Source organism: Rhinoraja longicauda, chromosome 16 (genome assembly GCF_053455715.1).
Source record: "Rhinoraja longicauda isolate Sanriku21f chromosome 16, sRhiLon1.1, whole genome shotgun sequence".
Lineage (NCBI taxonomy): Eukaryota > Metazoa > Chordata > Chondrichthyes > Rajiformes > Arhynchobatidae > Rhinoraja > Rhinoraja longicauda.
In genome coordinates, this window is record NC_135968.1 from 15,521,323 (window position 1) to 15,544,425 (window position 23,103).

At 45.8% G+C, this 23,103-nt stretch overlaps 1 protein-coding gene across 2 annotated transcripts in view; it reads right to left on the reverse strand.

Moving 5' to 3' along the window:
- The window catches only part of slka (STE20-like kinase a), an 81,437-nt gene that overhangs the window by 46,487 nt on the left and 11,847 nt on the right, over positions 1–23,103 (reverse strand). For both annotated transcript variants that reach the window (XM_078413280.1, XM_078413279.1), the window contains exons 2-3: positions 3,820–3,984; positions 2,136–2,184 (exon numbers count right to left, since the gene is read on the reverse strand). In XM_078413280.1, the coding sequence (XP_078269406.1) occupies positions 2,136–2,184; positions 3,820–3,984 (214 nt within the window). The remainder of the gene's footprint in view (positions 1–2,135; positions 2,185–3,819; positions 3,985–23,103) is intronic.

A 23,103-nucleotide genomic window follows, 5' to 3' on the forward strand; every position in this document is an offset into this window, starting at 1 on the left:
GAAAGACTCTAAGGGGAGTAAGAGACACCTGTGGCTGACAAGGGAAGTCAGGGACAGCATAAAAATTAAGGAGAGGAAGTATAACATAGCAAAGAAGAGTGGGAAGACAGAGGATTGGGACTCTTTTAAAGAGCAACAAAAGTTAACTAAAAAGGCAATACGAGGAGAAAAGATGAGGTACGAGGGTAAACTAGCCAATAATATAAAGGAGGATAGCAAAAGTTTTTTTAGGTACGTGAAGAGGAAAAAAATAGTCAAGGCAAATGTGGGTCCCTTGAAGACAGAAGCAGGGGAATTTATTATGGGGAACAAAGAAATGGCAGACGAGTTAAACCGTTACTTTGGATCTGTCTTCACTGAGGAAGATACACACAATCTCCCAAATGTTCTAGGGGCTGGAGAACCTAGGGTGATGGAGGAACTGAAGGAAATCCACATTAGGCAGGAAATGGTTTTGGGTAGACTGATGGGACTGAAGGCTGATAAATCCCCAGGGCCTGATGGTCTGCATCCCAGAGTACTTAAGGAGGTGGCTCTAGAAATAGTGGAAGCATTGGAGATCATTTTTCAATGTTCTATAGATTCAGGATCAGTTCCTGTGGATTGGAGAATAGCAAATGTTATCCCACTTTTTAAGAAAGGAGGGAGAGCGAAAACGGGTAATTATAGACCAGTTAGTCTGACATCAGTGGTGGGGAAAATGCTGGAGTCAATTATAAAAGACGAAATTGCTGAGCATTTGGATAGCAGTAACGGGATCGTTCCGAGTCAGCATGGATTTACGAAGGGGAAATCATGCTTGACAAATCTACTGGAATTTTTTGAGGATGTAACTAGGAAAATTGACAAGGGAGAGTCAGTGGATGTGGTGTACCTCGACTTTCAGAAAGCCTTCGACAAGGTCCCACATAGGAGATTAGTGGGCAAAATTAGGGCACATGGTATTGGGGGTAGGGTACTGACATGGATAGAACATTGGTTAACAGACAGAAAGCAAAGAGTGGGGATAAATGGGTCCCTTTCGGAATGGCAGGCAGTGACCAGTGGGGTACCGCAAGGTTCGGTGCTGGGACCCCAGCTATTTACGATATACATTAATGACTTAGACGAAGGGATTAAAAGTACCATTAGCAAATTTGCAGATGATACTAAGTTGGGGGGTAGTGTGAATTGTGAGGAAGATGCAATAAGGCTGCAGGGTGACCTGGACAGGTTGTGTGAGTGGGCGGATACATGGCAGATGCAGTTTAATGTAGATAAGTGTGAGGTTATTCACTTTGGAAGTAAGAATAGAAAGGCAGATTATTATCTGAATGGTGTCAAGTTAGGAGGAGGGGGAGTTCAACGAGATCTGGGTGTCCTAGTGCATCAGTCAATGAAAGGAAGCATGCAGGTTCAGCAGGCAGTGAAGAAAGCCAATGGAATGTTGGCCTTCGTAACAAGAGGAGTTGAGTATAGGAGCAAAGAGGTCCTTCTACAGTTGTACCGGGCCCTGGTGAGACCGCACCTGGAGTACTGTGTGCAGTTTTGGTCTCCAAATTTGAGGAAGGATATTCTTGCTATGGAGGGCGTGCAGCGTAGGTTCACTAGATTAATTCCCGGAATGGCGGGACTGTCGTATGTTGAAAGGCTGGAGCGATTGGGCTTGTATACACTGGAATTTAGAAGGATGAGGGGGGATCTTATTGAAACATATAAGATAATTAGGGGATTGGACACATTAGAGGCAGATAACATGTTCCCAATGTTGGGGGAGTCCAGAACAAGGGGCCACAGTTTGAGAATAAGGGGTAGGCCATTTAGAACGGAGATGAGGAAGAACTTTTTCAGTCAGAGGGTGGTGAAGGTGTGGAATTCTCTGCCTCAGAAGGCAGTGGAGGCCAGTTCGTTGGATGCTTTCAAGAGAGAGCTGGATAGAGCTCTTAAGGATAGCGGAGTGAGGGGGTATGGGGAGAAGGCAGGAACGGGGTACTGATTGATAGTGATCAGCCATGATCGCATTGAATGGCGGTGCTGGCTCGAAGGGCTGAATGGCCTACTCCTGCACCTATTGTCTATTGTCTATTGTCTATTGTCTATTGTGTAACACATTGCCCGCTCGCCCCGACGCACACATTACCTGACTGTGCACTCACCCAACATGACGGCATCAACTGCCCCTCCACCGCAGAACTCAATCAGGATCTGTGGGGACAGGTCGGCGGTTAGAAACACGCAGGTACAGGTCATGAAACAATGGTGTGGCCAAGGCCAAGGGGCAGCCACAGCTCAGCTTTGTAGAAACATGCAATTGCAGATGGTGGTTTATACCAAAGGTTGACACTAAGTGCTGGTGTAGCCTTCCACTCTGCAATACAACAGTCCCCTCCCTAGCACCCAGAGATGCAATCTGTACACATCTCCACACCACTGCCCGACTGAAATCCACCCACTCGTCCCTTCCTACCTAAACCTCCCCATCCCCGGGCACTTTCCCCTGCAACCGCACGAGATGCAACACCTGTCCCTTTACCTCCCCCCTCAACTCCATCCAAGGACCCAAACAGTCTTTCCAGGTGAGACAGAGGTTCACCTGCACCTCCTCCAACCTCATCTATTGCATCCGCTGCTCCAGATGTCAACTTATTTACGTCGGCGAAACCAAGCGCAGGCTCGGCGATCGCATCGCTCAACACCTGCGCTCGGTCCGCGTTGGCCAAACTGGTCTCCCGGTGGCCGAGCACTTCAACTCCCCCTCCCATTCCCAGTCTGACCTTTCTGTCATGGGCCTCCTCCAGTGCCATAGTGAGGCCCACTGGAAATTGGAGGAACAGCACCTCATATTTCGCCTGGGCAGCTTGCAGCCCAGCGGTATGAACATCGACTTCTCCCACTTTAGATAGTTCCTCTGTCCCTCCCTTCCCCTCCCCCTTCCCAGATCTCCCTCTATCTTCCTGTCTCCACCTATATCCTTCCTTTGTCCCGCCCCCCTGACATCAAGGGTCCCGACCCGAAACGTCGCCCATTCCTTCTCTCCTGAGTTGCTGCCTGACCTGCTGAGTTACTCCAGCATTTTGTGAATAAATACCTTCGATTTGTACCAGCATCTGCAGTTATTGTCTTATACCACCCAGAGTTAAACTCACGGACGATAGAAGTCACACAGAGAAAATAAGCTGAGAAAAATATCATTCTGGCCAGCAGTCGGAGTTGCCTGCAGTTCCCACAGCGGGTCACTGAGCACGCTCTTTGTGCTACATGGTGGCTCTGTTACAATGGATGTGACAGCTCAATGCATTTTAATGAAGCAGAGAGGCCAACTGGTTGCAAAGCAGTCGCACACAATGGCCAGAGAACCGTCCCTCTGCTCTTGGTCCCGCTTGCTGGAGGGCTCTGGGCTGCCACTTCAGGTGTCGGGGTGAGTGGAGGCAGCGAGCTGTCGCGCCTCATCCCACACGAGCGGCCACATCTGCACCTCCTGCATTTACAGTGCTGAGCAGAGACGGCGGAGAACGACAGGGGGAGGGCCGCTCCAGATGCAACTGGACGACCAGGGGGCAGGGTCAGCGGCAGCTGCTTGGGCAGATACAGCGGAAGCACAGCACAGGGACAAGCAGGGAACAGAGAGAGCATCCCTGAGCAGAGCCATCCAAACACCTGGAGCCAGTGATGGCTGGAGACTGTGGCAAGCAGGGTAGGCTGAGGAGTTGTGGGCTGAGCTGGGAGTGTGTTACATCCCCAAAGGCACAGACCTTCGGCGGAATCAGATGCAAGTGGCAAAGGTGAACGGTCTGTGGGTTACCCAGCACCACTGTTACATGAGAGGGTGATGTCTCTTACCCACAGTTGGTTTTCATAGTAAAACGCATCGAGGAGCTTGACAATATGGTAGTGATCGCAGGAGGCCAGGATGTCAATCTCCACAATGTAATCTTCCAGCTCTTCCTCGCTCTTCGTTTCAATCACTTTTGCAGCAGCAAGCACCCCGGTCAGTTTGTTCTGTGCCTGTGTGTGCAAGGGACCACATGTTAGAAGGGTGGGGGCAGCAAAGTGCCATCGATCGAGGAGACTGATCAGGTGTGCAGTGTACGGCCGGGTAGGTTCCCGGTGTAGAGGGGACGCAGGGGGTGGGGGTCGTGCTACGCTCGCGGGCTGACCTGTACATGGTAGACTCGGAGGGTTAGTGACGGGACAGATGCCCTTTCCGCCAGTCTCAGAGAAAGGGATCGTCTGTAAGACAGCATCGTTTTGCGGAGGCAAGGAAACGTGTGGAGGTGTCCTTGACAGAGGGGGTGGACGTCTGATCGTTCAGGGTATTCAAGGATGAGGCTGTTGGGCTTTAGACCGCCGAGATAATGATGAGGTGGGATGACGAGTTGGCACACTGGTCAGCGACGAGCTGATTCAATGTTGTTGTCGGCTCGCAGGACCATTCACCTGCATCAAGGTCCTACGTTCTTAATATCTCGATCCAGGAGAGGGCTCATTGAAAACAAAAGCCAGACGTTGACTATCTATAAAAATGAACTATAACATAGACTTATCTGTACAGTTTCCAAATCCGACAATTATATTTGTCTAACCACATTGAATTTTTTTGAAGGGAAGATTAGATAAGTATAATGTCGTATGCTGGAATTCTAGATTCTTTGTACACCATAACTTTATGTATGATTGTCAAGTTAAAAGGTCAGGAAAAATAACACAACCGTCCATGGAACCCCGACTCAGGAGAGGTACAAAAATATAATATTAGAATGACATCAGAACTGAAAGGTTATACATCTCACTGAAATAGATTCCTGATGAGACCACACCTGGCAAAGTGCATACTAGTCTAGTCTCCCTGTAAAGAGAACGGGATACGTGATAGAGGGGGAGCCGCAAAGGCTCTCCTAGGATGGAAGGTTAGTCATAGGGGGAGAGATTAAGCAGACTGGGCCTACCCTAATGCGGCACGGTGGCATGGCGGTAGAGTTGCTGCCTTACAGCAAATGCAGCACCGGAGACTCAGGTTCGGTCCTGACCACGGGTGCTGTACTGTTTGTACGTTCTCACCGTGACCTGCGTGGGTTTTCTCCGAGATCTTCGGTTTCCTCCCACACTCCAAAGACGTACAGGTTTGTAGGTTAATTGGATGGGCAAATGTAAAAATTGTCCCTAGTGGGTGTGGGATAATGTTAACGTGCGGGGATCGCTGGGCGGCGTGGACCCGGTGGGCCGAAGGGCTGTTTCTGCGCTGTATATCTAAATCTAAAATCTGGAGTTTAGAGTGGGCTACGGCATTGAAAAATAGTTCGGAGGCTTGACCAGATGGATGCAGTGCTGACGATTCTCATGACTAGAGGATCCAGCACCAGGGGTCACACTCTCAAGGGAAGGGGGTCGACCACTCAAGACAGATATGAGCAGAAATTATTTTACCCAGAGGGTCTTGAATGCTGGGTACCATGGCATGGCTAATACTCAGCCTATGAGATCTGTGGAAACTCAGTCACCTTGTATATTCAATACATTGTGGGCATCAAGGAAAGGTTTAGAGGGATGTGGGTCACATTAGGCAAAAGCAGTTCGGGCACGTTGATCAGCATGAACGAGTTGGGCCGAAGGGCCTGCTTCTCTGCTGAACGAATCTATGACTCTAAATACTGCCTACATATTGTATTTTGGATTACACAATGAACACTGTAAATATTCCCTGATAGTTATAGTCCCTTGATAAGCCACTCTCGGTTATGTAACAATATTTAAATATCCATTCAAATCTGAGAACCAGAGATGTAAACTAGCTTCCAGTCCAGGCATCGAATGCCCTCACACTTCTGACCCGAAACTGGGCCTATTCTTAAATATAAAACTTTCTTTCACCAAGTAGATCCAAGGAAAGAGAGCACTTATCACATAGTCCAAAAAACAACACTGCACATTCCTGTCTCCTCATAGTTGAGAGTCTATCTCCTTTGTGCTGTTAAAGATTGTGGTGCGTGTAGCTGTGTGATGTGCACATATCAGCTAGCCGGGTGTCAATGCATACAGATACTGGGAGGTTACGGAGGGACACGTCATTCAGCTACACCAGCTGATAGCCATTTCCTGCTCCCAGACACTGGCCCTTGATAAGCCGCAGTTGTGTTTACTTGCTTTCTGGGGTTTTGAGCTGCACCAGTTTTTAATGTAACATAATTGCTTCCATCATTGTCCTGGAACTGCTCAGTTGGTAGCTGCCAGTTTCAATGGAATGGGCAGGGAGATTACAGGGTGGATATTGCTGGTAAATGGAGACACAAGAGACTACAGATGCTGGAGTGAGTCTTGAACAAAACACGGTGCTGGAGGAACTCAGCAGGTCAGGTAGCATCTGTGAATGGACAGACGATGTTTCAGTTTGGGACCTTTGTTTGGACTGATGGAGTGGGGGGTGGGGGAGGGGGCGTGAGGGGAGAAATCTGTAAAAGAGAGGTGCGGGTGGGACAAAGCTTGGCAAGTGATAGGTGGATACAGGAGGGGGGCATGAGTGAAGCAAAGACTAGAGATGAAAAGAAAACAAGGGGTGTCATAAGGAAAGAAAATGAGGAGTGAAATGTAAAGCAGTAGGGTGGAATATGGGCAGGGATCGGGGGGGGGGGAAGAGGTAGGAGTACAAGGGAAATATGGGACTCAGGGATGGGAGATGAGCCTATGGAGGAGGGGAAAGGAGCAGGGTGACAGGGGTGGGAAATGATGGGAAATGTGTGCGCACCGACCGGGGTTAGGAGAAAGAGAAGGGGTTAGGGAGGTATTACGACATTGGAGCATTCAACGTTCACACCAGTGAACATTGATTACCAAACACAATCCACAGTTTTACCGCCACATAATAAATGTACTCAAGAAAATAGGAGCAAGAGTAGGTCACCAGGCCCCTCAAGCCTGCCCTGCCATTCAATATGCTCATGGCTGATGTGTGCTGGCCTCAATTCCTCATGCCAATTCCCCATTACCCTCAACTCCTCGCCATTTCTAATATCTTTCTCCATCTTAAAACTATCTACTGATCTAGCTCCACCATCCTCGAGGCCAGAGAATTCCAGAGTCGTCACCTTCAGAGTGAAGACTTTTCAGTCTGAAGAAGGGTCTCGACCCGAAACGTCACCCATTCCTTCTCTCCCGAGATGCTGCCTGACCTGCTGAGTTACTCCAGCATTTTGTGAATAAGAAGACTTTTCTATAACCTGCCCCTTATTTTATAGCTTGTTGTGACCAACTACAATCAAAGACTATACTTTCTATTAAAGTACGAGAGGCATTTCACTTGTACAATAAAACCATAAGATGTAAGAGCAGAATTAGGCCATTTGGGCCATTTGAGTCTGCCCCGCCATTTGATTATGGCTGATGTATCTTTCCCTCTCAACCCCATTCTCCTGCCTACACCCCATAACCTTTAACACCCGTACTAATTAAGAACTTGCTAATCTCCGCTTTAAAAATATCTAATGACTTGGCCTCTACAACCATCCGTGGCAATGAATTCCACAGATTCATCACCCTCTGGCTAAAGAAAGACCTCCTTGTGGCAATGGTATCATTTGAATATTATATTTATGAATCTTATTCAAGAGGAGAGTGAGGACTTAAATCTCAGGGAGTCTGAGAAAGAGGAGAAAGTAATAGATCCATCCGTGAACGGGAAAGCATGCAGATCAGATCTGGTATTTCATAGACGCCAAATCTTCATGGACACAGGAATTGTCTTTGCTTTGTCAACATATTGTGTGCATCTACATTTGTAGCCAAGACCCCAGGCAAAACTCAAACAACAGAAACATTCCCCAAGGACCAAAATAACTGCAAGGGCTGGAAATCTGAAAAACAAAAGTCAGATGCTGTCTGTCTAGCTGAGTATTCCCAAAACTTTAGATAGACACAAAAAGCTGGAGTAACTCAGCGGGTCAGACAGCATCTCTGGAGAAAAGGAAAAGGTGACGTTTCAGGTCAAGACACTTCTTCAGACCCTATCTTGGGTTTAAACCAGCATCTGTAGTTCCTTCTTACATATTCCCCAAACTTTTATTTATTTCAGAAAAAATCCTTGTTCTGGACACTTTTAACCTGCTCTGCCCGTAAGCAGTCCTGGTACAGCCACTCAACAGAACAACAGAGCCACTGATCATGTGCTGAAGATACTACAAGCACTCTTTCTGATTTCAGTATTGGGCTGAGGAGTATGTTGTTGGAATAGTCAAGTACTGGGCAGCACTGGCAACCAGGGCTGAGAATTGTTGATCCTGAAGTAACAATTTGAATCCCATAATGGCAGAGGGGGAATTTAAATTCAAGTAATTAATAAGTTGGAATTGAAAGGGATAATTAAATCATACTAATAATGAAACTAGTGGATTGGTTCCTTAACATTGTTCAGCAAAGGAAATGTGCGCTTCTTACCCGATCTACCAATACAACACAGCGGATCTGCTAGTATGGTGATTTTTTAAAAACTACCATCTTGCCATTTTCACATCCTGTACGTGAATTAATTATAAATAAAACTCAAGCGGGATCTTTTCATGCAGTCAGAACGTGGTGTCATGTTGTGGGGTCACTCATAGCCTTGGTCTTTCAGTTACAATTTCACTATCGAGAAACAATCTTATTGAAACATATAAGATTATTAAGGGATTGGACACGCGAGAGGCAGGAAACATGTTCCCAATGTTGGGGGAGTCCAGAACCAGGGGCCACAGTTTAGGCCATTTAGAACGGAGATGAGGAAAAACCTTTTCACTCAGAGAGTTGTAAATCTGTGGAATTCTCTGCCTCAGAAGGCAGTGGAGGCCAATTCTCTGGATGCTTTCAACCGAGCTAGATAGAGCTCTTAATGATAGCGGAGTCAGGGGGTATGGCAGGAACGGGGTACTGATTATGAATGATTAGTCATGGTCACATTGAATGGCGGTGCTGGCCGAATGGCCTACTCCTGCACCTATTGTCCATTGTATATTGTCTATCGAGAACACAACCTGTACACTAAGATTTTCTGCCTTGATTATAACCTTCCTTCCAATATTGCATCTACTAGAATTGGATTTGATTTGAGATCAAAGAACTGCTGGATATTCCCAAAATCTTCAATCATACTCTCCCTTACGACAATGAAAAGACACTTGGACAGGTACATGGATAGGAAAGATTCAGAGTGATATGGGCCAGGTGCAGGCTAGTGGGACAAGCTCGGTTAGGCAACTTTGTCAGCATCGACAGGTCGGGCTGAAGGGCCTGGCTTCTTGCTACAGTTCACTGACTGTGAAGCACTGTGAATAGCAGCAATCTTTGACCAGGCTGCATGCAGTCTGCGGTGCAAGAATTAAAAGGAAGTGTCTGTATATCTCAGTGAAAAATTCCTTGTAGAGTTGCCAGCAAATGGTTACTGCAGCTTAAAGTGGGTTGACAGAACAATGGAAGAAATGCTATAAGAAATTCACACACCCAAACACACCAGTCTTTTTTATATAGAACATGCCCTAAGAACCATAACATATTACCTCAATTTCCTATTCCAAATAAAAATGAGCCAAAAACACCAAGTCAATGGAAAAGCTAAAATAGCTTTGTTAATGTGCAGGACAAGAGTTAATGCATAAGATGAGAGATTTAAGAGGAACCTCAGAGCAACTTTTTCCACTCAGAAGGCAGTCCAAATCTGCAATGAGCTGCCAGAGGAATCTATAAAGGTGGATATAATTACTATTCTTAAAAGACGTTGGGACAGATATATGCATAAGAAGGGTTTAGAGGGCAATGGGCCAAATGGGACTAGCCTAATCATCCAGCTTGGTAGGCATGGACAAGTTGGGCTGAAGGGCCTGTTTCCCATGTTGTGTGCTCCATGTGTATATCCTCTATGAAGTGGAGATAAGTCAGTTGGAATCTATTGCTGCCCTCTGATGACTCCCACCTTCACTACAAGGTATGGGCTCCAGCTCCATGAGAGATCATCAAGTAGCTCACAGTCTCTGCTCGCCAGGAGGCAGATTCTTAGTCGGCGATGTATCAGGTAAACCAGTCTGCTTTTGAGATTACTGATGCAACTAAAGTCAGTAATCCCAAGAACAGACATTAGGGATAACAATTCAAATGCCTTTAATCCATCTTGTCAGTCAGCATATTTTCACTAACGTCTGGTCATTGATTCTCTACACTCTATTCGTACCTTACATCACCCACAGTAGTAACAGATTTCACAGTTCCCTCCAATACATTAACCCCATCTCTGGGCTCAGACCAGCACACAAACTAACCTGCCTTCCATTGACTCCATTTATGCCGCACGCTGCCTTGGCAAGGCCAGCAGCATAATCAAGGACCAGTCTCACCCTGGCCACTCCCTCTCCCATCGGACTAAAGGTACAGAAATATGAAAACGCACACCTTCAGATTCAGGGACAGTTTCTTTCCAGTTGTTATCGGGCAACTGAACCATCCTATCAACAACTAGACTGCAGTCCTGAACTACAATCAACCTCATTGGAGACTCTCATAATAACTTGGACTTAAAGTGGCACCAAACTGGTGACTCAGAATACAACTGCTATACACGTGTACTCTATCCGAGATGCTGATCTAATATGTATAGTGATATCTGTACCGAACTGGAAACATAAATGAATTCCACTCTACATCGAAGGTAGACAAAATGCTGGAGTAAGTCAGCGGGACAGGCAGCATCTCTGGGGAGAAGGAATGTGTAACGTTTCGTCAGTGGAGTGGGCGGAATAAAGATAGAATGTAATCGGAGACAGTAAGACTGGTGGGAGAACTGGGAAGAGGATGGAGAGAGAGGGAAAGCAAGGCCTATTTGAAGTTATTACATCAAACACCTCCTCCCCCTCCTCCCACCAGTCTTGCTGTCTTCGACTACCATTCTATCTCTGTCCCGCCCACACCCCTGACATTAGTCTGAAGGGTGTCGACCCGAAACGTCACCCATTCCTTCTCTCCAGAGAAGCTGCCAGTCCCGCTGAGTTACTCCAGCATTTTGTGTCTACCTTCAATTTCAACCATATAAGCAATTGTTTCCTTTCACTGCACATCGGTTCGTGTGACAAATAAAGTACCATACCAATATGAAAAGGCAATATGATTTAAAAAGGACACTCCTCTTTTCTCTCAAGCATTGTGTTTGTGTGCTGTCAGAGGCCGGCTTTCCACCCACTGTTTGTTGAAGTAGGTGAGAGGATGAACCTCACACTCTGCAGAACAAAGTCCTCTACCTACCTATCCGCCTACCACTGCCACACAACACAGCCCACCCACAAAGGTCAAGGCAAGAGCCCGTAAAACATGGACAACGTCCCGATCTCAGGGGCGGAGGCAGACATCGATGATGAAATTCTTCATCCCTTCCCATGCATCAGCACACCCTTGCTCAACCAAGGGAAAGGTGTTTGAAGATCAAGACCCAAAACCCGGTACCAACTGGCCGGATCCTGCCTGATTAAGCGCCGTGTCTCACTTCAGATAAAGTAACAGTGGGGTGATTTATAACGTGGTTTCTGTGGGCTTTTGGAACGTTTTTGACAAAACTTATGCCTCAAGGTCTTAAAATTAAACAAAGTTACTGGAATGAAGGCCAGAGCAATGGTTTAGATAAAAGAAATAAGAGAGACAGGGGGACGGCCATTCTCAGATGGAGTACCGAGAAGAACTTCAAGGGCATTTTTGTCCCCAGAAGCAGCAGCTTAGACAATCTGAATGATCCAAACTCAACTGCAGCGAGATGTAAAGTAAGAGGTAGAATCACAGAACTGCACAGTGTGGAAACAGACCACAGCTCCAATCATTGCCCTCAGCAACATCCTGAGGGCTCCTCAGACACTGGTTACTGATCAACCCCCAGCTACTGGTAGGAAAAACACTAAATAATGAATATTGTGCTCTAATTCCGATTGCAAAGTGTTTAAGAGACAAGGTTTAGCTGGTGAATGAATGGCAGGAAAAATAAATGAGGGAAATCAGACTGATGTGAATCGTCTGAGAGTTGGCGTAAGTCTATGGGTCAAATTGCCTCCTTTTATATTGCAAGAAATGTGAAATATATTCCTAGGTGATTTGCCCCATTTCCATTTATGCCTTTTTCCACACTGCTTGACGTCCGACCTCACAAAATCATCAGCTTTGAAAGCTTCACCTTTTCAGCAAGTGTGCTCTAATTTTCTACTACCCTTTTGTGAACTACGGAGACAGAGATGAGAGATGGATGGACCGTCTGATTTTGGAAACCTTCAGCTAATGCACCAAAGAATGGCAGCAGCAATGTTCTCTCGTGGAAACGTTAAGGATTTGAATTTATTCTGAATAAACCCATTTTCCACTTTCACAATCTAATTTTAAGATGACATTAAAAAAAACTGCAGGCATTAGAAATTTGAGCAAATAATAAACTTGGAGGAACTCAGCAGTCAGGCAGCATCTGTGGAGGGAAATAGACAGTCTGAAGGCAGGTCCTGATCTGATACGTCATCTGTGCATTTCCCTCCACAGATGCTGCCTGACCCGCCGAGTTTCTCGAGCACTTTGTTTTAAAGCTCTGATTTTAAGATTGTGCTCTATTGCTCCTGGATTACACAGCAGAGAAAAAGCTTATTGCATCTACCCTACCAAACAACTAACAGTTAAATCACACCACAATCTTGGCCCATATGAATGCAAGTCAAGCTTATGCAAGCTGCATGATAATTCAGTCCTCTAAATGCCTTCTGGACACACATTGCATATCTGGGAAACTCTCCTATTTATCATGCGAACGACATCCTCAAAAATCAATGGCATTAGTTAAGCATGACCACCTCTTCACAAATTCATGTCATTCACTTTCAAGGATATGGGCTGGATCTGAGAAAAGTCACTGTATGTTTAAATCGATGTTTCTGAAGCACACCAGAAGTAGTTTATTTCTTAATATGGCAACGTCTAAACTCGACACTAAAGTTGGTCATACCAGCTAGGTGTAGATCTTAAGTGATTTAAAACAAAACACATTTATGGCTTCATTGATCGACACCAAGTACTAATAACACACATCCTCAAATAAAACCAGAAAATGCAAAGATACTCAGCAGCATCTGTAGGAGGAGAAACAGCTTGAGCACTTTGCCTCAGTCTGAACAAATGAAAGGTCATCTATCTGAAACGTTAACTGTTTTTCTTTCTCCATGGATGCTGCTTTTACAGATGTCCTGCAGAAGGTATCCTGAATGGTTGCATCGTGACCTGGATTGGCAAATCCAACTCACAGGACCGCAAGAGACAACAGAGAGTGGTTGGCACAGTCCGATCCATCACGGCCATAGCCCTCCCCATCAAAAGCATCTACATGAGGCGCTGCATCAAGAAGGCAGCACCCAGCATCATGAATATGCACCATCTTGGTCAGCCATCTTCTCGTCATCTCATGCACTATGTTCCAACATTACTGATGCTAGCATTTTAATTCTAGGTTAACTTGTGAAAATAAATTTCCCAATTCCCCATAGTGAGATTTGAATTCTTATCTCTAAATAAACCTCCAGTCACTTCGCCAAGGTCCCCTGTACAGTTCATGTACCATCTACTAAATATACATTTTTAAAATTAGACTACTTTGTTTTTGCATCGTATATGCAAGATTCAGTGATCTCTGTCCCATACCAAATACCATGCGAGTTTGTCAAGGAGAAGTAGCTGCAATGGACTATGTACAATCCTATAGATAGGCACAAAAAGCTGGAGTAACTCAATGGGACAGGCAGCATCTCTGGAGAGAAGGAATGGGTGACATTTCAGGTCGAGACCCTTCTTCAGACAGAGTCAGGGGAAACTCCTGAGAAACTCTCTATCCATCCCTCACCCAAATCACACCACTTTCTCGTTTTCACCCAACAAACTGCTAACAATGACCTGTTTCCTTTATGTTAGTTTTTTGCATATCCTTTGTTCATTGTTCTTTATCTCTCTACATCATCGTCTATAACTCTCATTTCCCTTTCCCCTAACTAGTCTGAAGAAGGGTCTCAACCCGAAACGTCAGGGCAGTCTCAGTAATGTCCATCAACTTGCAAAGAAATGGAAGGAATGAGGAACAAACCTACACTTTATTCCCTTCAGCCTGGTTCTTTAAAACAAATCTTGAAATGTAGAATTTGCATTTCGTAAAGGCATCACCCAAATGTATGTAACATTGAGGCCCGTCTGACCTGGTGACCTCACAGGCCAACAGGAATGTTCCAGAATGAATGAAACTTGTGCTGTCACAATTCAAACAAATTCCTTTTTACTCATAAAACCATGGTACCAGGAAAATAAAACACAAGAGTTGACGTAATGTATTCAATGGCGTCTGTAACCAGGGAGGAAAAGAAACAAGTCGTCTTGAGGAAAGGGAGGAGTCCTTCACACAGGCTGTGCTTGTGTGATCTCAGCTCGGCAAACATGCCAGCGACCCACCCACCCCAAGATAAAAGTCTATTCCGTTCAGCAGCAGTGCTGTCATTACTTGAGCCAGCTGAGATGGTGAGTAACTGAGGACAGAAAATCACAAGTCCAATACACGTTGGCCCTGAAGGACCCACACCGATTTGTTCGTCACATTTATTCTTGGACGTTGCTTGTGACCAAGTCCTGTTGATATCACAGAGATAAACCAGGTCTCCCTGCGGCCAAAACAGTTGACAGAGTGCAGATGCCATTCCATTGTGTGCGGTCCTGCTAATAACTCTGGAGTGCAACACGTGACAATTACGCACCAATGCCACCTTCAATGTGTGGCAAAATCCTTTCTCCAAATAACGGTAATCACACCCTTATATGGTGAAGGCAGCAGGGAGAGCAGCCACCACAGATCTCTAGCAACCCGGATTCAAGCATAGAGTTTGCACGTCCTTCATGTAACCGTGTGAGTTTCCCACACTCATGTTCCCTCCCACGTTCCAAAGATGTGTAGAATAGTGGGTTAATTGGTCACTGTTAACTGCTGAGGTGAGTGGTAAAATCTCAGAGGGGTGAGTGGAAGTAGAGGTGTTGTTACATGGCAGTTCTCCAGGGACAGTTTCTACCTAACTGTTATCAGGCAACTGAGCCATCCTCTCACCAGCTGGAGTGCAGTCCTAACCTCATTGGAGACCTTTAAATTATCTTTAACCGGACTTTATCTTGCACAAAATATTGTACCCTTGATCTGTTCACTGTGGATGGCCTGATTGTAATCATGTCCAGTCTTCTTTGACTGGACAGCATGCAACATAAAGCTCTGCACTGCACCTCAGTACATGTGACAATAATAAACTAAATCAAACAAAAAATATTCAAAACCAAGTTTCTTATGCCATAGAATAGGCCTTTCAAGTCATCGTCTATACTGGCTCTTACAGCAATCCCATTCCCCCACTTATTTCTCGTCACCCATTCTCTATCACGTGCCCACCAACTCCCTTCTCATTCCCCGACCACCCCAGAGTAAATTACAGCAGGCGGTTAGCCTATCAACACGCGTGTCTTTGCGATGTGCAAAAGAAAGCAGAGCACCCAGAAAAAACTCCTGCAGCCGCAGGATGAACGTGCAAACTCCACCCGGCGGTCAGTGTGACACCCGGGCTGCTGAAGCTATGAGGTGGCAGAACTACATTTGCGCCACCGTGCCAGAGTCACACAGCACGGAAACAGCCCCTTTCGCCAATTAATCTATGCCGCTCAAGAAGTTAATCCCATTTGCCTGTATTTGGCCCATATCCCTCTAAACCTTTCCTATCCATGTCCCTGTCCAAATGTCTTTTAACTGCTGTTACAGTACCTGCCTCAACTACCTCCTCTGGCAGCTCGTTCCACCACCCCGTGTGATAAAGTTGCCCCTCTGGTTCGTATTAAATCTTACCCCTCTCACCATAAACATATATCCCCTTGGTTTTGACTCCCCTCCCCTGGGTAAGAGAGTCTGTGCATTCACCCAATGTATTCCCCTTGTGATGTTATACATCTCTGTAAGACTGTGCTCTTTTCTCTTGTGGTTTCAAAAGAAACCTAATTATTGGAAGCTCCAATTGTTGTGAACCACAGGAATACATGCCCCATTGCACAGAGGAAAACCTTCATTACCCACAAGTATAAATATCCTGTTCACCCAAGATTAATCCAAGTTTGAGCGTTGTATTCATTTTTTTTTCTCTCCATTTAATGGAATAAATGGCCTCCTATGTCATAAGGAAATATGATTTAAATATCTCTGTTCTTCTACTCCTTTTATAACAGTGCCCTTTTGGCTACAATCCCTCTTCTCATTCTTTGCAGAATGTAATACTTCACTTCTCTGTACATTAAATGTCATTCACCCATTCATTTCAAAAGCCCGTCTACATCTCTTTGAAGTCTCTTGCCATTGTCCTGGCAGTCAGATCCGTCCCCCCCCCCCGTCCCCCGTCCCCACCCAAGAGTAGGAATGTCAATGACTAGAGGGCATAGATTTAAGGTGAAAATGTAAAAGGGGATGTGTGGGGCAGTTTTTTTTTCTTTACACAAGGGTAGTGGGTGCCTGGGACACACTGCCAGGGGTGGTGATGAAGCCAGACACAACAGTGGACATATGGATACGCAGGGAATGGAGAGGTATAGATCAGACACTGGCAGAGGAGATCAGCTTATCTTGGCATCATGTTTGGCACAGACATTGTGGGCCTGTTCCTGTGCTGTAATGTTCTGTTCTATGTTTTCATGGTTCACTATATCTCCAAGTTACTAGCAGATTAAATGTAGAACGATGCTGAAACGGTGTTAATAATTTAACACCAAAGACCTTGCTCACTCAGCTGCCCTCTCCACGGACACTGCCCGCCGCTGAACGCTTCCGGCGCTTGCGGTTTTTATTTTTATTTCAGGTTTACAGTATCGGTTTTCATACAATGAAGATGATTTGGTAAAAGAACCAAAACTGAGGATTTTGTTTACGTTGGTTAGAACCTGGACCGCACAGCCAGAGTGTTTAGTGGGGGAATAAACAACTGTAATATTCAAAAAGGATGATCATTATCTGGTGAAAGCACTTTCAGGACCATGGGGAGGGTGGAAGAATGGTGCCAGCTGAAATGCCACTGCAATTGTTCTGTGACCCTGTGAATCTCAAGCGTGAACATCAGACAGCAGCATCCTTCGCCATCCAACAGAATGGCTGAGGACGGGGGTTCTTCACGCAACGGCTGATGACGATTTAAAACGTACGCCAAAGAGCTGCAAGCAGAGGCCAGCCACTATGAACTGAAGAGCAGTGGGCTGCACAAACTGAAGATGCAGCCAGTAGAACTGAACACATCTTTGAATGGAAGGGCATGTTTTAATTTTTTTTGCCATTGACAAAACAAAGCTGGAAAGAGCGCACAGAAGATTTACGAGGATGTTGCCGAGACCCGAGGGCCTGAGCTATAGGGAGAGGTTGGAGTGGCTAGGACTTTATCTCTTGGAGAGCAGGAGGCTGAGGGGTGATCTTATGGAAGTGTATGAAGTCATGGGGGGGTTACAGAAAGGATGAATGTACAAAGTTTAGTTTAGAAACAGCGTGGAAACAGGCCCTTCGGCCCACCGAGTCCGTGCCGACCAGCGATCCATACACACTAACACTATCCTACACACTAGGGACAATTTACAGTTTTTACAAAGCCAATTAGCCTACAAACATGTACATCTTTGGAGTGTTGCAGGAAACCGGAGTACCCAGAGAAAACCCACGCAGATTACGGCGAGAACATACAAACTCTGCACAGACAGCACCCCTAGTCAGGATCGAACAGGGGTCTCTGGCGCTATAATGCAGCAATTCTACCGCTACACCACCGTACCGTCCTAGGTCTTTCTCCCAGGTTGAAGAATCAATAGCTAAAGAGGAACAAGGTGAGTTGGGAAAGATTTAATATGAACCCGAGGGAACAACTATATCACACAGCGGGTGGTGGGTACATGGAACAAGCTACCAGATGTAGGTATAACAACATTTAAAAGACATTGAGACCGATGTAAGGATAGGAAAGGTTTGGAGGAATATGGGCCAAACACAAACACACGGGAATTCCTTCGATGGGGCACCTTGGTCAGCATGGAGGAGTTGGGCCAAAAGGCCTACCTGCGTGCTGTGTGATGATGACTAATACAACTCTCTGTAGGGCAACATAGCATTAAGCCTGGAGACCAGATATCACTCGAGGTGGAATGGTTATATCACACCAAGCCTGAATGTTTAAATTGTCAACTGTAAATGGAAGGGAGAGTGTAATTCACAGATTGGAGGCTGTGCGGGAAACCGTGTGGCTGTAGCAATGAGACTTAATGGTGGAACCTTCATTGCTCAAAGGAAACACTCTAAATGGTGGTATAAATCCTTGATCTTCACCTCAGCAGTCTCGGGTCACGGGACAAAGGAAGAAAGGCAGAGTAATTGATCCTCCTTGGACTAACATTGATCGATCGCCAATTCCAAAATTGTTTTGGGCTGGAAGGGTGCTGTTGGAAATGAGGGGTGGGCCACCAATAACTGCAACCACAAGCAACAAAATACAACATTCTTTGAAATGTCTTCAGTTACATTGAGGCCACTTCTAGGAAACAGGAGTGTTTCACAGTAATACGAGTACAGAGCTGTCACTTAGCACTGTGTGCCCAGCAGAAGGATAACTTTATGTAATAATCCTCTTTTTGCTTGCTCTTCATTTTCAGCCTTGGCTCATTAGGCACCAACTCAAGTGCTTCCAACTCCACAAGGCCAGAGGCTTAGATGAGAGTAATGTGATTTAAAGGGGAATTGAGAGGTAAGTTTTAAACATATCTGGTAAACGCTGCCAGCGGAAGGGATGGGATCGGATACAATCACTACATTTAAGTGGCATTTTGATGGACACTCAAGTTGGCATGACACAGGAGGAGGCCAGACACTAAAAGCTGGAGTGACTCAGATGGGCCAGGCAGCATCTCTGGAGAGAAGGAATGGGTAACATTTCAGGTCGAGGCCCTTTTGCAGACTAGTCAGGGGAAAGGAAAACAAACACGCAAAAAGAGAATTATTACATAAAGTTATCCTTCTGCTGGGCACACTGTGCCAAGTGGCAGCTCTGTACTCATATTACTGTGAAATACCCCTGTTTCCTAGAAGTGGCCTCAATGTAACTGCCACAGAAGACAGTGGAGGCCAATTCACTGGATGTTTTCACGAGAGAGTTAGATATAGCTAATGGAATCAAGGGATATGGGGAAAAAGTAGGAACAGGATACTGATTTTAGATGATCAGCAATGATCATATTGAATGGCGGTGCTGCCTCAAAGGGCTGAAAGGCCTACTCCTGCGTCTATTTGCTATGTTTCTAAAACGAGAGATAAAGACAATGATGTAGAGAGATAAAGAACAATGAATACACATTGTTAGCTGTTTGTTGGGTGAAAATGAGAAGCTGGAGCGACTTCAGTGGGGGTGGGATGGAGAGAGAGGGAATGTCGGGGCTACTTGAAGTTAGAGAAATCAGTATTCATACCACTGGGCTGTAAGCTGCCCAAGCGAAATATGAGATGCTGTTCCTCCAATTTGCATTTAGCCTCACGCGGAAAATGGAGAAGGTCCAGGACACAAAGGTCTGTGTGGGAATGGAAAGAAGAATTAAAGTGTTTAGCCACCGGGAGATCAGGTAGGTCCAGGCAGAGTGGACACGGTCCAACTGTAGGAGAGTGGGATGAGTGTATATGGGCAGAGAAGTCAGCATGGACATGGCGGGTCAAAGGGCATGCTTCAGTGCTGCAATTCTGACTCCGACCATGCAGACCATGTCTGTGGCCATTTCTCACATGCTGTCAGCTAAAAAACAGAAAGCTGGTTGTCGTAATTGGTTGCAGCTGTTCAATTGGTGTGAAGTGAACTCAACAAATTGGAAAAATATAGAGAATTAGTTACAAACGTTCAGCTTATTTAGTAGCCCCTCCAATATTCAGTCCTGGTAACATAACCCCAGTTTGGGGTTAACTGCATAAAACAGTGTGGGTGTGCGTTCAGTTCCCGGAATCTCACACGTCCATTAGTTAAATTAACACTCTTGGGCGGTGCTTACAGTCTGTTGCTGTAGAAGTGCTTGCTGCAAGCCCGAAAATGAGAAATGTAGCATTATTTTGAAACTAAATCTTCATCCCTTCCCTTGCATCAGCAAAACAAGGTTCCACTGCTCAAAAATTTTATATACGTAATCGTACAAATTAGAGCGAGAGTAGGCCGCTAGACCCCTCCAGCTGCTGCTTTAAGTGAGAACTGATCAGACTGCAATTTTAACCCGCTGCAGCCATTCACTCTCTTGCTGAATAAGGAACAATCGTTCCAGATCCACCTGTCCACATGTTTCAATCGGAACAGAAGAGGAACCGGCGTGGGGGGGGGGGGGGGACTGCCGTGAGAGAGGGTGAAGAGCAACGGGGACCCGGCATGGGGGAACCATCGTGAGGGAGGGGGAAGAACAATGGGGGGGGGGACCGCCGTGAGAGAGGGCGAAGAGCAACGGGGACGCTGCTTGGGGGACCGCCATGAGGGGGGGGGGGCAAAGAGCAATGGGGAACCGGCGTGGGGAGACCGCTGTAAGGGGGGGCAAAGAACAACGGGGATGCGGCGTGGGGGACCGCCATGAGGGGGGGGGCGAAAAACAACGGGGACCCGGCGTTGGGGGGCACGCTGTGAGGGAGGGGGAGATCAAAGGGCAAACTGGCGCGGGGGTGGGAATTTGTAACTTTGCAAGCGCCCTTTATGGGCGACTATTTGCATACCTTGGGTATGCAAGCAAAGAATTTCACTTTGACTTGTCACATGTGACAATAAAGTATTAAATTCAATTCAATTCAAGTCCCCTCTGTGTCTTCTAAACTCCCTTAGAAACAAGCCCAGCCTGCCCAACCTTTCCCCATGAGACGTTACCCATTCCAGTCATTAATCCACTAACATTTCTCTAAGCTACCAGCAAGGTCCACATTCTTTCTTCAGTAAGACAACCAATAGCATACACGGTTACTGGTCTCACCTATGCCATTAATGAGATGCATATCCCTGTATCTGTATAACGGGTAGCCATGGTTTTCAAGCTCATGTACCAACTTCAAATAAATGGTGATCTTATGAGCGGATTAATTGAAAGCTCAGAATCTTTTTCCCAGGGTTGTGGAATCAAGAGTAGAGGGTATAGGTTTATGGTGAGAGGGGAAAGATTTGATAGGAACCAGAGGGGTGACTTTTCCCACAGAGGGCAGTGGGCATATGAATGAGCTGCCAGAGGAAGTAGTTGAGGCAAGTACAATAACATTTAAAAGACGTTTGGGCAGGTACATAGGAAAGGTTTAGAGTGATATGGGCCAAATGGGACATGCTTAGGTTGGCATCTTGTTCAGCATGGACAAGTTGGGCTGAAAGCTCTCTTCATGTGCTGCATGACGATGACTCACTTGGCAGCAATCACATGGCTTGGGTAGACAAAATGCTGGAGTAACTCAGCGGGACAGGCAGCATATCTAGAGAGAAGGAATGGGTGACGTTTCAGGCCGAGACCCTACTTCAGGCTCAGCAGGAGGAATCACAGAGGGAGCAGCGAGAGAGCATGTTGCTGAACTCTTGTTGGAGAGATCAGGATAACTTCTTCAAAGTAGACATACCTTGAGGAGATTTCACAGTGGAGCAGACGAAATGTGTGTGAAGGAACTGTGTAGCCCGGTTTAAACCGAAGATAGACACAAAATGCTGGAGTAACTCAGCAGGACAGGCAGCATCTCTGGAGAGAAGGAATGGGTGACGTTTCAGGTCGAGACCATTCTTCACATGGCTTGGGTATAATAAGACAGTGAAGCATTGAACCATTTGCTTAAATGACAACGACAGCTGATGGACACTACGAAGATGGTGCTGCCAACACTAACAGTTATGGCTAACCGAAGCCCCAGTCCCACCTCCTACATCTCCTCCCAGACGTGGTGTATTCCTGTCTTTAGTTTTTGTTTAGAGATATTACAGTACAGAACTTTATTGTCATTCGGTACAGATACCGAACGAAATTACAGCAGTCACAGAACATTATCCCGTATTATCCCGTAGGATTACTGTCCTGCTCATTCTGTCAATTCTCATTTCTTACAACAAAATAGAATCACCCAGAACAGCTGCTGGGAGAGCTCAGAGATCAAAATACTGCAGTCTGCAATATACAAACACATGCATAAACAATATTAAGTGTCTCCTACATCAAGAACCCCATTTGTTTTGGGGGGATACGGCATGAAAGTTGACCCTTCGGCCCACCATGTCCATGCTGACCATCGATCACCCTTTTACACTAGTTCCATGTTAACCCACTTTCGCACCCACTCCCAACACACGAGTGATAATTTAGAGGCCAATTAACCTGTAAACCCACACATCTTTAGGATGTGGGAGGAAACTGGGGCACCCGGAGGAAACCCACGTGGTCACAGGAAAAATGTGCAAACTCCACATGGACAGCATCTATGGTCAAGATCGAACCCTGGTCTCTTGCAACGCGAGGCACATTTTGCACATTTTTCTTCAGTTGAACTTTCTTTAGCTGCACTTTCTCCGTAATGCTTTAATGCTGTAACACTGCATCTGCACTACCTGTTGACTTTTGACTTGATTATATTCATGTGCAGTATGATATTATTTGATAGGATAGCATGCAAACAAAAGATTTTCACTGTGTCTCAGTACATTGGACAAAAATAAACAGTACAATACAATGTACTGTTCGCTAGCATGTTAAAAGAAACAAGTTTTCAAGTGGAGCCTGATAACAGATGAACATTTGAAATTCCAATGTCTTTAGCCTTTTCAAATGTTTGCATTTATATACAATGTTTATATACAGTGTTCTCTCCTGGAAAGGCCGAATGCTGGAAACAGTGGGCAGCAGGCAGGGAGGATGAATTAACATCACCTTTCATGATAGTTTTTATTCCAGATTTTCAACAGCTGCAGAATTTGTTCTTCTTTTCCCGAAGGGCATCAGATGTATAGTAGAGAGCATATTGAGTGGTTGCATTACAGCTGGTATGCTGTCTCGAATGCCCAGGAACGAAGGAGGCTGCAGAGAGTGGTGGACGTTGCCAGG